The 14929-nt window shown below is 36.4% G+C and overlaps 1 protein-coding gene across 1 annotated transcript in view; it reads right to left on the reverse strand.

Moving 5' to 3' along the window:
- PLCL1 (phospholipase C like 1 (inactive)) overlaps positions 1-14929 on the reverse strand; it is a 326854-nt gene that overhangs the window by 62762 nt on the left and 249163 nt on the right. Inside the window, exons 2-3 of the mRNA XM_039219765.1 lie at positions 6785-9259; positions 4221-4424 (exon numbers count right to left, since the gene is read on the reverse strand). Of these exons, the coding sequence (XP_039075696.1) occupies positions 4221-4424; positions 6785-9259 (2679 nt within the window). The remainder of the gene's footprint in view (positions 1-4220; positions 4425-6784; positions 9260-14929) is intronic.

Here is a 14929-nt window from a genome sequence, read left to right on the forward strand (position 1 = left end):
ACATAGTCCAAGCCAACACCATTTTAGATGTAGGAGATAACTGTAGTAAGCAATATACACAGGGTCTGGGCCCTCAAGGAATATACATTCATATTGAAGGGGAAAGGAGGACAGCAATTCAACAGAAAGTCAAGCAAAATATTTTTCAATACTGCTAAGTAGGATGATGGAAATAAAAAAAGGTTATGTGACAGAGTGACAGGTGGGGACAGTTATTAGGAAAGACTTCTCTGAGGATATGACATTTGAACTAAAAATTAAGAGGTATGAAGCAATTATTCATGTAAGAGAAGATTCTAGACAGAGAGAACCACAAATAAAATAACCCAGAGATGGAAACAAACTTGATCTGACTGAAGAAAGAAAGGAAGCCCATGTGGCTGGGGGCAGTGAACAGAAGAGAGAGTGTGGGGGTGAGGCTGGGAGAAGCAGAGGAGGGTGGGAGAGGGGAGTGACATGGGTATGCAAGGCCAGGTCATAACTGACCCTATAGACCACAGTAAGGAGTTTCAATTTTATTTTAATGGGAAGCCACTGTAGGATTTTAGGCAGGAAAGTGTCATGATCAGATTTATGTTTTTAAAATTATCTCTCTGGGTCTGGCAGAGTATCTTAGAAGACTTCTTTACAGGAAATATTGGGGTGCCTGGATGGCTCAGTCGGTTAAGCGTCCAACTTTGGCTCAAGTCATGATCCCCCCATTCGTGGGTTTGAGCCCCGCATTGGGTTCTGTGCTGGCAGCTCAGAACCTGGAGCCTGTTTCAGATTCTGTGTCTTCCTCTCTCTCTGATCCTCCCCTTCTCATGTTCTGTCTCTCTCTGTCTCAAAAATAAATAAACTATTAAAAATTTTTTTAATTAACACTAATACTAATATTAATTATATCTTCAAGAGTTTGAAGATGCCAACCAATACAATGCAAATCCTAGAAAGTAAAAATGGTGTTTTTACATTCAAGGCTAATAGCATCATTACTTGTATCTGTTTCTACCCACTTCCTCCCTAAAAGAAATAACCCAGCAGAGCCGTCAAAAGAGTTTTGATTTACTTGCAAGTTCTGCTGAGTTTGCCATTTGGCATAGGGATATTTACACTCAAAAATATCTCCATAAATCATTTCCATAGGGAACTATAAATGAAGATATCATTGAAAGTATTTCTGTTTTCTACTGTAGCCTTTTACTTGAAGCTTTGGAAAACCATGCTAAGCCTGTAATTACAAACTTCATGTTAAAAATACAAATGAGAAAAGGTTGATGTTCAGATTAGCTTCCGCAGATAAAACTGAAAAAACAAAACAGCATTGGACACTTAGAGATGTGACATGGACATTGGCCAACCACAGTCCAGGTGTTTTTCTGCGTATTCCTAGCCTAGCTCCAGGGGAACAGGCTCCCTTCCCAGTGAATGATTTTTCTTTCTCAGTTTCACAGAGAATTGGAGGAATAAGTGATTTCCACTGTCTGTCTCTATGGCAACGAGTACCCTAATTTCACCTCTTAAATGGCAATTATACCTATTCGCTGAATAGCTTTCAGTCCCTGCTTTTATGATGAAAAAATTGATTTTATGAAAAATGAGATATAGGTAATAGGTGAACTTTTCCCCCAGCAGCCATGGAATACAGTTTGTAAGAGGTATGATCATTCAGAGGGAGAATGTATTCTATGGGGTTTTTTCTTTTTCAGTTGTAGGATGTTTATCCAAAATGCCTTTCCTCTAGTCATTTTTAATGATAAAATATTATTCAATTATGAAAATTAGTTGGTTTATTGTAAAGAGTTCAGCAAATAGAGAATAAACATTAGAAAACCATAAATAAGAAAATAAAGTTCACTCTCCTTACTTAAAACTAATTACTGTGAATATTTTGTTAACATTGTAGATGCGTATACATGTAAACACAATTTAAATTCTATAGTGTATATCTTTTATAACCAGACTTTTTCACAAAGTGTGTTATGAGAAGTTTTCCAAACCTTTAAATATTCTTCTAATGCATAATTTTAATGGCTTGAGTCCATCTTGACTTACTATATTTCATTTAACATAGCTCTATGTTGACATTATTAAACACAAATGTTTAAGTATATAATTATTGCTTTAGAATAAATCCCAGGAAAGAAATATATAAATCAAATGGGCTAAACATCTTAAATAATATTGCTGAGTTTTTCTCTCAAAAGATTATATCGATTTATTTTCCTAGTAGAACTAGATGGATGAGAGTATCCATTATCTTAAATTCTCTATCTGAGGTACTACTTTTTTAGTGCCAAAGAGAGAGGGAATATCTCACTACATTTCTTTAATATCTTTAACCTAAAACTCATTTTAAGGTTAAATATGTTTTTAGATTTTCACTGTTTTTGTTTGTTTGTTTGTTTTAAGGAGGAAGAGATACATGAACTGCTTGTTCATCTCTGAAGTAAAGAATATTTGTGGGGCACCTGGGTGCTTCAGTCACAGCAGACTCTTGATTTTCGGCTCAGGTCATGATCTCTTGGTTCATGGGGATCCTCACGGTTCATCGGGATCTGCGCTGGCAGTGTGGAGCTGCTTGGGAGTCTCTCTCTCCCTGCCTCTCTGCCTCTGCCCCTCCCCCACTTGCTTGTGTGTGTGTGTGTGTGTGTGTGTGTGCCCGTGCGCGCGCGCGCGCACACACACACACACTTTCTCTCAAAATAAATAAAGATTTAAAAAAGGGAGTATTTGTTATTCCCTAATAACTATCCTCCCTCTAGTTCTGAGTAACAGAAGAGATAACTTTAAGTTGAACACATAGCCGCTTGACATAGATACTTCCCATTCTCCTCTACAGCTAGATGTGGCTATGTTTTAACTCTGGGCTCATGAAATATAAGCAGACATGATCTATGTTATTTCAGAGAAATGTCCTTAAAGGCAGAAGATATGCCTTCTTTTCCTCTTCAGCATTCCTGATGATTAGAACACAGATTTTATGTGCTGCTTCAGCAGCCATTTTGGACCAGAAGAATAATGGTCACACTGCAGGGATGGCAGAGCAGAAAGCTAGAGGGAGCCTGGGTTCCTAAGAACTTTACAGAAGTTTCATACTGTAAGGCTGGTCTCCAGATTTTTATTTGGAGGAGTACAACCGTGGTTTGTTTTTTTTTTTTAATTGTTTATTTAGTTTTGAGAGAGGGTTAGTGGTAGAGAGAGCAAAGACAGAGAGAATCCCAAGGAGACTCCACACTGTCAGCACAGAGCCTGATGCAGGGCTCAAACTCACAAACTTGAGCAAAAAATCAAGAATCAGATGCTTAAACAACTGAGCCACCAGGTGTCCCTAAAACTTGGTATTTTTATTTATTTTTTATTTTTTAATGTTTATTTTTGAAAGAGAGAGAAGGGAGGGGCAGACCGAGAGGGAGACACAGTATATGAAGCAGGATCCAGGCTCTGAGCTGTCAGCACAGAGCCCAAAGCAGCGCTCAAACTCACAAACCATAAGATCATGGCCTGAGCTGAAGTCAGATGCTTAACCGACTGAGCTACCCAGGCGCCCCTTTATTTTTTAACTTTGTATTTTTAAGCCATGATTGTGTTGCAATGTTTGTCATATCAAGCAGAAATTAGACCTAATTGACATAAGATTTTTTCCCCATTTTTTTCCTTACTGATTTTTAAGTGTGCTTTCTATTTTAAGGATAGTTTACACTTTATCTGGTATCTATGTTACAAAGTTTTCCAGTTTTTCATTTGCTCCTTAGTTTCTTATGGAATCAGGAGATGCAAAAATATAACTATCTTTACATTTAATTGCTACATACATTCCATTATATAGTCAGAAAAAATCATTTAATAGTATCAGCTTATTAATATAAGTTCCAGAGAAATATTTTGTCTCAAACATCATATGGCAGCACTGAGAAGCATATATTCATTTCCTACAGGTATAAATTTAAATGGTTATGTTGCAGGCTAACATCATTTAGATGCTGAAAAATTGTGCTTTTGAAGACTTCATCAATAATTCATTCCTTGCTAAAGCAGAGAATTTCTATTTGTAATCTGTGGGGCTGTGGGTTCAAAGCACCGTCGCAGATGTCTTCACTGGCACCTAGGGGAAGCTGAGTGGGCCTGCTCTGTCTGCCACCCACAATGTGTTATTTATTCATTAGAGTTACACAAAATAGTCTCTGCCAGATGATTTCCCCACATACATGCAGGTAAGAAATAGAGTCACAATTTCCTACCAGATCATAAGCAGCCAACATTTTTTTCTGCACATCTGGAACTGCCCCCAGAGGCTCCAAATAAGGAAAACTGTCTTTCATGACAAGAGAGACTGAAGGAGTATTGTCACTGGTGATGAGCCGAGAGGACAAGGTCAACAGGCACTGCTTCAGACTGGCAATTGGAGGAAGTCCACACAATTCCTTAATAGATACTATGGCATTCTGTGGGGAAGAAACATGGAATTATACTTCTGACCACATGACATATCACTCACAGCACTTTTAAGTTTACACTAAAGTATATCCATTAAAAGTATACCCTTTAATATATACATAATTTGGAGCAAAGTGGATTATAATCAATCAAAAATATAATGTGCACAACACAGAGATAATCCATGATTACACTTCATCTTTCTCAATTTTTAGCAACTGCCACAAATATGCCATAAAGTAAATCAGATTGTGAACCAAGGCTACACAGTGCTTTTCAAAGCAGAGCACTGGAAAATTCATACAAGTCAGCATTGGCTGGTTGTGAATATCTTATTTAATTTGTATCATGATGATCATAAAAATAAGCTGGTGATTGCACATTGCAGTGCATCTTCTTTGAGCTTTTCCCCTCCAGGTAGCAGGCTGCAATTACTCACCACCCTCCATTTAACTAATCATCAATGGTGTTTCTTTGTTGTCGCATCAGATATGGACCTGATAGATGTACATATTGAAACAAATTTCATGTAGAGCTACATTTGTTCATGTTACAAGCTTTTAAAATTCATTTGAAATAGGAATTATAACTATTTTATGTTTTATTATAGATTTACTAACCTAATCTATTATATGTCAAATGAAAATAGGAGACAATGATGGTATTTCATTTTTCTACTGATTAGGCTCCAAATAATTCTTAGCCCAAAAGACTATCTGTTAAGATGATATAAGTTATCAATACTGCCTGGAAAAACTTTATTTATAACCAACTATACTTAACAGGTATCTTAAACACACAATATGTGTAAAGGATATATTTTTAAGAATTAAATAGAAATAAATAAAATCTACTTGTAATATATAAAATAAGGTGTAGAAATGATGTAACTAATCTGATACAGGGATTTATAATAGTTTTTAATTATGTCAGAAAAAGTCAGGTAGAAGATGCTAATATTTGGAGCCTATTTTTACAGCAGTGGCTAAGGCAACCACTTCAAATAAAATGCTCACCATCTAAGTATTTATATGTGATTTATGTGTCATACTGCTTTCTACCATTTTAGCTATTTAAAATTGATTTTAAGTCTATCTTGAATTTCTCTGTGAAATAATGTAAAAATAAAGTCTTCACCAAATGATGGATTTGAGGTTCAGCATCACCTGACTAAAAACCATGAATGATCTTGAGTTTTGGTAGTAGACAATTCTGAATTTAAAGCCCAACATTCCTATTTACTAACTACAATATTTGGGAAATTATCTAACTTCTTCAAGCCTGTTTTCTGTCTTGAAAGTAGGGATTTTTTTTTTTTTTTGGTGAGAATTACTATTAAAATGTTAGCTAATGGAGCAGATAAAGTGAATTGAAAAATATTCCTCTCTTGTTTGCTATCATATTTAGACTGCTACTTGTGCTAACCAACACTTCCTTGCACATTGTAGGAACTCAGTATTTGTTGTTAGACTGTTTATAAGTAATATGAGCCTAGAGTAAGTATATTCAATGGTACTGAAGAAAGAAATTGGCAACCATCTCTGTTTACAAACATTAATGAAGGGAAAGAAACTAACATTGAATTTCCACATGCCAGCACTAGGAAATTTACATATATTGTCATTTAATTCTGATAATAATTCTGTGATATATTACTGTTTTCCTTACCTCATGTGGAGAAAACTGATGATCAGAGATCTGAAATAATTTACTCAAGATCTTAAGAGGATAAAGTTTAAGCCAGAATCCATTTTCTTTCAACTTTCAATTAAACCACATTTCTAAGAGAAGACTGACTACATGGTTTTCAACATGTTCAAGTGCTGAACATTGTTTGTTTGTTTAGTTGTGTTTTCTCTTGTTGGGAGTAATTTATTATTGCTGCTGTACACTGAAACAACTAAAATAAACTAATAGGCATTATATTTGTTTATGTGACTTCAACTTCCCTTTTATGTTCATATCTGTAAATACTTTACATATATACTTGTAATTAGTATTGTCTGTATATATAATATTTTATATATTGTACATACATATATTTTATAGACTATTCTTTTTACATTGTTTCATATATACAATGCCATATATCTATTTGGTTATGTGGTAGGTATATTTAATGGATCTATAAAGCATTTCTATTAACTGGTTTAGTAGAGGTCAAATTTAACATAGCATTAATTTATAATCAGATACATAAAATATATCTGCTTTCACAGGCAGCACTTAATTTGGTGGTTTATGAGTTTATACAACCTTTCTGATAATTTTTTATGGAATCAGATCACAAGTAATACACAATGTTCACTGGTAAAAGAAGGGTAGGAAGAAGTAGGAACAGGTGGGGAGAGTTTGGGATTTTTCCTACCTGCATATTTTCTCTCATATCTATGGCTTCCCGTAAAGGATGAACTGCTATTTTAAAGATGTCATCTATGGTCTTAAGACCAATATTCCTGAGCATGGTATATTCTCGAACTTTCTTTCCCATTCTCACTGACAGGCTGCGCTTCTGTGCTTTTCCTCCTCCACTTCGATTAGTTATTGCTATGTGGACAAAAAGGGTTACATGCTCCATGATGTCACCCACAAAAGAGCGCAGGGGGACATGCCGATATCCAGGCTGCAAACATTCAAATGGTATTGTGTATTGTCCTATAAACTCATCCCCAATGTAGTCATCATCTAGAACGACAAAACGGATCATGGCCAGCTCAGGTAGGTTTACTTGAAACTCAAAAGTTTCATCAAAAATAGGGTTATCACTGTTTTGTTGTACAGTTTTAGTTCTTTGTTCTGAACAGTCTGCTGGAATTCCATGTATCTCTATACAAACATAAGGATCTATGACATCTCCTTTGGCACAAGCTCCCTTGGGCTTTGGAAAATTCTGACCACTGATGATCTTGATATGAAGAGCCAGTGGAGACACCCCAGGTACAATGCCCTTTGTGTTTGCACTGAAGTAAGAAACTTCATCTCGCATGATGGATGGCCTTAGAACATAACCACATCCTCCGTTTTGAAGAAACCAGCCTGTGTGAAGGTCCATCATTGGACCCGGAGTCTGAAAATTCATTGCCACAATCTGACAGCCACAATTCCAAAAGTCCTGTGGATTCAAGTTACTGGAATCGATCCTCATGGCACTTGGATAGATTCTTGACAAGAACCTCTTATTATAATTTACAAAATCCTCTGGGTATTCATTTGCAATTCGGCTGGCCTCTGTTTCACTAAAGGAACACATTTCCCAGTAGTTTTGACTTTTCATGGACAGTTCAAAATCCCTATACTGAACAGATTTACAGATAGAGACCAAATCAGAGAGCTCCCTACACAGCCAGATCTGCTTCTGCTCACCATTGTAATCTACTGACAGCCTTCGAGACATTTCTGCTTCCTCGTCTTCATCTGTGACCTCTCCTTCTAAAACATCTGGGTCAGAAGGTAATTTCTTTCCTTTCACAATAATCATTCTTTTTAATTTTTCTGGTGATGGGAGGTAGGTTTCTGATGGCAAAGGTGCCTCAGTATAGAGCTTATTGCCAAAGACCTTTTTCATCTGTTGAACCATTACCTTCTGCTGGGGTAGGGAGCAGTGATTTCCCAAGCAAAGAATGAGTGGGTATTCAGAAGCAACAAAGGCAAATTTATTTATCACCTCTATGACACTTCGAAAGGAAAGGTATGTTGTCACATTATTTCGATTACAAAGGATGGGTTCATTGTCTGAACCATCACTTACATCAAGTTCAATGCTTCGACAGCCCATTTTCAAAGCTCTAACATACCCATTGATATCAGCTGGTCCCCTAAACTGGTCTTCTATGAGATAGGTGTTGTGAGAGGCATTGATGTAGTAGTGAGATAATGGCTGGGTCATATCTTGGGCAACCTTTTTTTGCTCAGGATCAAAAATGTCACATTCTGATGACAACAGATACTGGGTAAAGCCATCAATTGCAAGAAACCCTTTTTGACGTCCTTCTTCAGAAAGTTCGTATCTCCGAATAATGTCTAAGCACATATCCTCGGTAATATGGGCAACTCCTTGCTCAGCTTCTAAAAAGAGCATGAGATCATTAGCATCCAAATATTCTTTGTTTTTAGATATCTGTACCAGTAAGAAATATACTTCTGGCCTCGTGCAAAGTTCACAAAAAGCTTCGCAAAATTCCTCTTCTGTCACTCGTGTGGTTAGTTTTTCTTTGCTCTTCTGGATTTCTTTAAACTTTAACCTGATCTTGGATTCCTTCAGAGTAGGGTTGAGTTGTTTTATTAACTCGACAGAGGTGTCTTCCAACATAATCCCATTCCCATCAACATCTGCTGCTTCAAACACTGTTTTCAACCACATGAACCTTGGTGTGTTCTGGTTGCCCTCTATAAAGTCAAGGGGTTGCTTACTTCGAGAAACCAAGTACCGTAAACCTGAAACCCAGATGTTTGCTACGTCTGCTGAATTGGCAACCAGGTCCAGAGACTCGTAGTTTTCCCCATGGAGTATGGAAAAGGCACAGTCCTCACAAATCTGGTCGGCAAGGCCATTGTTTCTAAATGTTTCTGTGTTCTTCCCCAATCTGATCTCTTTTATGGCAGAAATGTCAAGCTTAGCTTTCTCGAGGTCTTTCTTGGAAGGTTCCCAGCGAAGAGCTTGGAGGTCTGTGTCCAGAGTGAAAAAACGGTTGTATATACGAGAATTTGGCCGGACCTTCTTCAGTTCGCAGCCAGCTTGCATGAAGCTGATGCAGTCACTCGCACTGCTAATTTTCTTTTCTGATGGCATGCTGCTGAAAGACACGGTTTTCTTTCTTCCACCACATTTTTGGTTAGAAGGATCCTGTAAAAATAATTTGAAAATAATGAATCATCTTTCCTTTAGAAAATAGACAAATTCAATAACACTCTATGAACTCTTCAGGCTCCATTCAGACAGAGGCTGGCCTAAATTCACATTTTCACTATTCCAGCAAAAGATAAATTGCCAAGAAAATTGATATTATTACCTTTAGGAAAAAACCATATTTTTCAAATGCCTGGAGTTCTTTGAAATAAAAGCAACTATTAAGTTAATTACAAATCACTCATTTGTTCATTAAAGCAGATTTCATAAGAACCACTATGTGTAGATACTTTGACAACCTAGTTCAAGTCCCTATAGATATGTGAAAAATAATGCTGGATTTCTTTTAAAAGTTTTCTTCATTTATACTTTGCAGCAGTTCAACTTTTAAACATAAAACTAGTTCAAATAAAAGATTTTCACTTTAATATGTTTACATCAAAAAGGACTGACAATTGTACCTTTTTATTTATTTTTGAGAGAGAGAGAGTGAGAGAAAGCAGGAGGGGGCAGAGAGAGAGGGAGAGATAGAATCCCAAATAGGCTCCACACTGTTGGCACAAAGCCTAACACAGGGGGCTTTGTGAACTATGACCTGAACATATGTCGGATGCTTAACCAACTAAGCCACCCAGGCACCCCAGGACTGACAATGTATCTTAACTAAAAGTTACTTTTCCCCCTCAAACTATTTTGAAGACTCTAAGTGTCTTGAAATTCAGATTGGAAGCTCATAGTAAACAGATGACTCTCACTTGAGCAAATTTGCACTCAGGTAAACAGTTTAGATGAACTTTATGAGAATCAACACCTGTGTTTCAGTATAAACCTATTAGTAGCCACAGCTTAGTACCAAACAGAAATCTGAATGGTTCCACTAACATTTAAGATTCTTTCCATGTAAATTAAATTTTCAAGTCTTTCACCAAAGAATGTCACAGAGAACACTTCATCTTGCCCTCTACCCATTTCTGTAAGTGTCCTTGGATCTTAGTCTCACAGAATCCTCAGTCCATTTTGCCACGTTACTTGATGCTGAAGGCATCAAGCTTTCAGTGTTCAGATTAGTGTGCCTTAGGCAGGTTAATTATTTCCTGTGGCTATTTTGTTCTTGGGTGTATCAAGGCTTTCTCATGTATTATCTTTCCCAAATCCTATGATTTGTATCCAATCCTTGTATTCATAAGATAACAGATGTCATCTTAGTCTCAGACTGTCCACTGTCTATCACTCCCAATTCATCTACACTGAACATCTGACCAATGCCACTTAAAACTGGATATTCCTCTGTTCAGACCATAGACTGAAGTTAATAATGTTCCCGACCACATCACCAATTCAGATAATTCTCCCAGGAACTAGTTTTCCAAAAGCACCTTAATGCATATTTATAGTGCCTGATTTTATAAGCAGAGCAAAGCAGCAGCAAAGTGTTAAATGCAAAAGGCATTGTCTTTATGTAAAAATAACTAGTCTCAAGCTGTAATTATTCCACTCAGTAAATATATGACCTCAGATAAGTCATTTAGTCTCTCTGAATCTTGATTTCTGCTTTTAAATAGTAGTCGATAATCATTACATATAATAGTGCTGTTGTGAGACTCAGAAGGAAAAGTGTGCATGAATAGTCTTTGTAAACTGTAGATGTTTATTGATTAAGTCTTTTTGAAGGAAGAGGAACATTTCTTCATACACCTGGTCATTGCAGGGTCTGACCAGGATATTGGAGTTTATTAAGAAGTTGATTCATTCTGGACTTCTGCGTTGAAGACAAATCGTCAGTGATAAACTAAAAATATTTAAAATGATATTACTATTTTAAGCACTGAAAGGTATTAACAAAGTAATTGGGACTCTCTCCTGCACTGGCCTTCCTTTAAAACAGGGTAGATTCTCTCCTCTGAGGCCTTATTTAATTGTGATCCTGCCTGTAAGAGCCTCCTTATCCTGTGATTCAGGAAAAGGCAGGATAATTTATCATTTAATTGACTAAAACCTTGCCTGTGAAAAGAAAACAAAATTTGCTTTAGTAATGGGATTGTTGGTGAGATGACTCATTAATTCAAATATATATCTGATGTTCAAGTGACAAAGATATAAATTACCCAATTTATTTACAGAATTAAAAAAATCTGCACAGATTACAGAATATTGTTTCTTGATGCCCCGGCATTTAACAATTTAGCTCTTGCTTTTCCAGAGAGTTGTGATTTTTAATTATCCTATAGTAGTCAATTTCCTGATCCTTAAGTTAAAAAAGAAGTATAAATCTTCAGCTGTTTAGATGCAGTTGCACTATTAGAACACATTTAAATTCATCACAACCCACATGTTCAGAAATTTCAGGGGTGTGTATGTGTGTTTTTCCACACCGTACAGACAGGCACCTAATGGCACTGCTCAGATGGGACTAATCTACCAAGTACAATAAAGAGGGAAACTGAATTGTGATAATAATGTAGACTGTGACTCTGCTCTTAAAGCTACCATTTGACTAGGCTTTTAAGCTAATGAGACCTTTCACAGAAAAAAATATTTTTATATGAGCAGATCATGTTCTAAGCAGGATTATTGTCAACAGAGTTATAAAACCTCTAATAGTCTCTAATAAACCTTCAGTGGGAAATTAGTGTTGCTAAAAATGCATGTATATAGTTCCTGCACCTTAAGTATGGCTCCACACCTCAAAAACAGTCTAACACTTCACTCTTGACTTGAGCCACTGTTTATGAAAACAAAAGTACTGCTGTTGAAAGAGTTTTCTCCTATAAGCCTCTCTTCTTTGTGGTGATATCTCCTTAAATCAAGACTTTCTCTCCTAGTAAGATAAGCCTTCAAGAGATAAATGTTTTTTATCTAGCCTACAAAAGAATCAACCTGCTCCAAATGCTATTTCCTGCTTTGACCTCCAATTCCTACATCGTTACAAAATTTATCCCAAAATGCCTTATAACTTGGAACCAGTGTAAAAGATATCATTTTAGGTTGTCATCTCACAAAGGACAAACTCCAAAGTTATTACAAGCCCCCAAATGAGCAAAAAACTGGCCAAAGCATATGTGAAAAAATAATTAGCTTGTCCGCTATTGACTAGAGCAAAAATTATTTCTATTCAAAATATGCTGGAAAAGTCTCGGGACTCTGGTATATCTCTAAGTCTGTATTTCCAGTGGTCATGCTATGCAGTAGCTCTGCAAAGCTTTGGTGCGGGGGTGGGAGGGATTGTATGGAGAGCGTGGGAATGACGGACAACTCCACATCTCCTTCTGAGCTTCATCACTCTCATGGTCTCTTTGCCAAGCCCTACACTCCCACATTTGTGTTTCCCTCAATAAGATCTTGGCAGATTAGTGGTGGAGAGGGGGAACTGCTCAGGTAAACAGTCAGGAGATATCCTCAAATGAAAGAATTTGAGGTGTTGATATTAGATCTTCCTGTTGACAAATACAAAAAAATCTGATGATGGAATGAGAGAAAACCCACTGCAGTTAGTTATCTGTATACTGGAAAGGCAGGTGCATTGGGCACTTTCCAAGAGAAACCAAAGTTTGCTATTAGTTAGGTGTTCTCTTGTTATCTTCTAGCTCATTAGTTGATTAAATTGACTCCAACGGTCATAAGGTCTTATGATAAGGAGATTATTACAAAGAATGAAGAGTTTTCTGGTTATTTTTAAAAATTATTAAATGCTTATTCATTTTTGAGAAAGAGACAGAGCATGAGTGGGGGAGGGGCTGAGAGTGAGGGAGACACAGAATCCAAAGCAGGCTCCGGGCTCTGAGCTGTCAGCACAGAGCCTGACATGGGGCTCAAACCCACAAATCATGAGATCATGACCAGAGCTGAAGTCGACACTTAACTGACTGAGCCACCCAGGTGTCCCTCCATTTATTTTTAAAGCTATGTTTCTTCACACTGCAAAGAAAGGAAGAAGCTAAAGTACTTATTAACCCCAAAATTTTTCTTAGGCCAGCTTACAAAATTTATTAGGATGAATAGCACACTATCACTCCTCTGTCCCCTAGGTTGAAGCTTAGCCTCCTATTCTAGCAGGGTCCAAGAATTAGTCAGGCATTGAACTCAATCCTTTCTATTGTTTAATATCCTATTGTCAATTTTCCAAATTATCATTTCACAGGAAGGGAACACATTTAAACAAGTTAAGTAATAAAACAGATAAACTAAGTTGAGTTTATATGGTGTCTGAACATTTCAAGATAAAACTTTACATTTGGGATCTACTGTCTTCTTAAATTAATTATACTTTATATAAAGGATTTAATCATCAGAATCAAGAAGAGTCTCATAAATTAGCAAGGTAATAGGCAAATGTTTTATTCTTTTATTAAAATAATACAGGGACACCTGGTTGGCTCAATTGGTTAAGCGTCTGACTCTTGATTTCGTTTTATGTCATGATCTCACAGTTCATTGGATGGAGCCTCATGTTAGGCTCTGTGCTGACAGTGCAGAGTCTGCTTGGGATTCTCTCTCTCCCTCTCTCTCTGCCCTTCCCCCACTCGTGTGTATACACTCTCTCTCTTTCTCACTCTCTCACAATAAATTTTTTTAACATTTAAAAAAACAATACAAGACATTAATTTATGAGCATTGTTTCTAATATATTCATATTATAAAGATAATTTCTATCTAATCTCATGATGTAAGGATTGATTTCTAGTCTTAGAAATAATTTCAAAATACTAGGGGAACATGACCAAATGTTTTCATTTTTAATTTTTCATTAAAATAAGAAATAAATAAGAAAAATATAAGAAATAAATGAGATTCTTTCACAATAGTAAAAGTTTTATAGCTCCCTAAATATGTTTTATTAAACTAAAATTGGAAAAATGTTTAAATAAGCCAAATTAATAAACCTATTTCTATAAGTTTCCATTGGTATTTGCTCTCTGACCCCAGCAAGGCTGGATACACTGCAAATTCCTTATGAAACAGTCAATAAACAAAATCATTTTTCTTCAGTACCACATCGACAAGCTGGAGAGATAACTCAGTTTAACCCATGTAAGTAGTTTGGGGTCTCAATAATGGAACTATTGAATTATTTCAATATAATATTTCAGGGGAAAAAAGTATACTAAAGCAACACACAAATGTAAATGTACCCAATGCCACAGAACTGCACATTTAAAAATAGTTAAAGTGGTAAATTTTATGTCATATACATTTTAACACAAATGCCTATTTTTGAAGAGCTCTCTTAGTCTTTCTTAGTCTCTATATAAAAATTTAATCGATTAGGGCGCCTGGGTGGCTTAGTCGGTTAAGCGTCCGACTTTCGCTTAGGTCATGATCTCGCGGTTCGTGGGTTCGAGCCCCGCGTCGGCCCTGTGCTGACTGCCAGCTCGGAGCCTGGAGCCTGTTTCAGTCTGTGACTCCTTCTCTCTCTGACCCTCCCCTGCTCACGCTGTCTCTCTCTCTCTCCTAGAAATAAATAAAACATTAAAAAAAATTTAATCGATTATAACTAAAAAGATAAGCAAAAATATAGGTACATAAATCTTATTTTCACCAAAGGGATTCTATCTTGTTCTTATAAACAACCTATTATAACACTATACTATTCATTCTTGTTTTATGAACTTACAAGCAAAATTCAGAAATAAAAGATTTGGTTGATATATGAAATCTTCAAAGGATTGT

The sequence above is a fragment of the Hyaena hyaena genome, unplaced genomic scaffold (genome assembly GCF_003009895.1).
Source record: "Hyaena hyaena isolate Hyena2069 unplaced genomic scaffold, ASM300989v1 scaffold_832, whole genome shotgun sequence".
Taxonomy (NCBI): domain Eukaryota; kingdom Metazoa; phylum Chordata; class Mammalia; order Carnivora; family Hyaenidae; genus Hyaena; species Hyaena hyaena.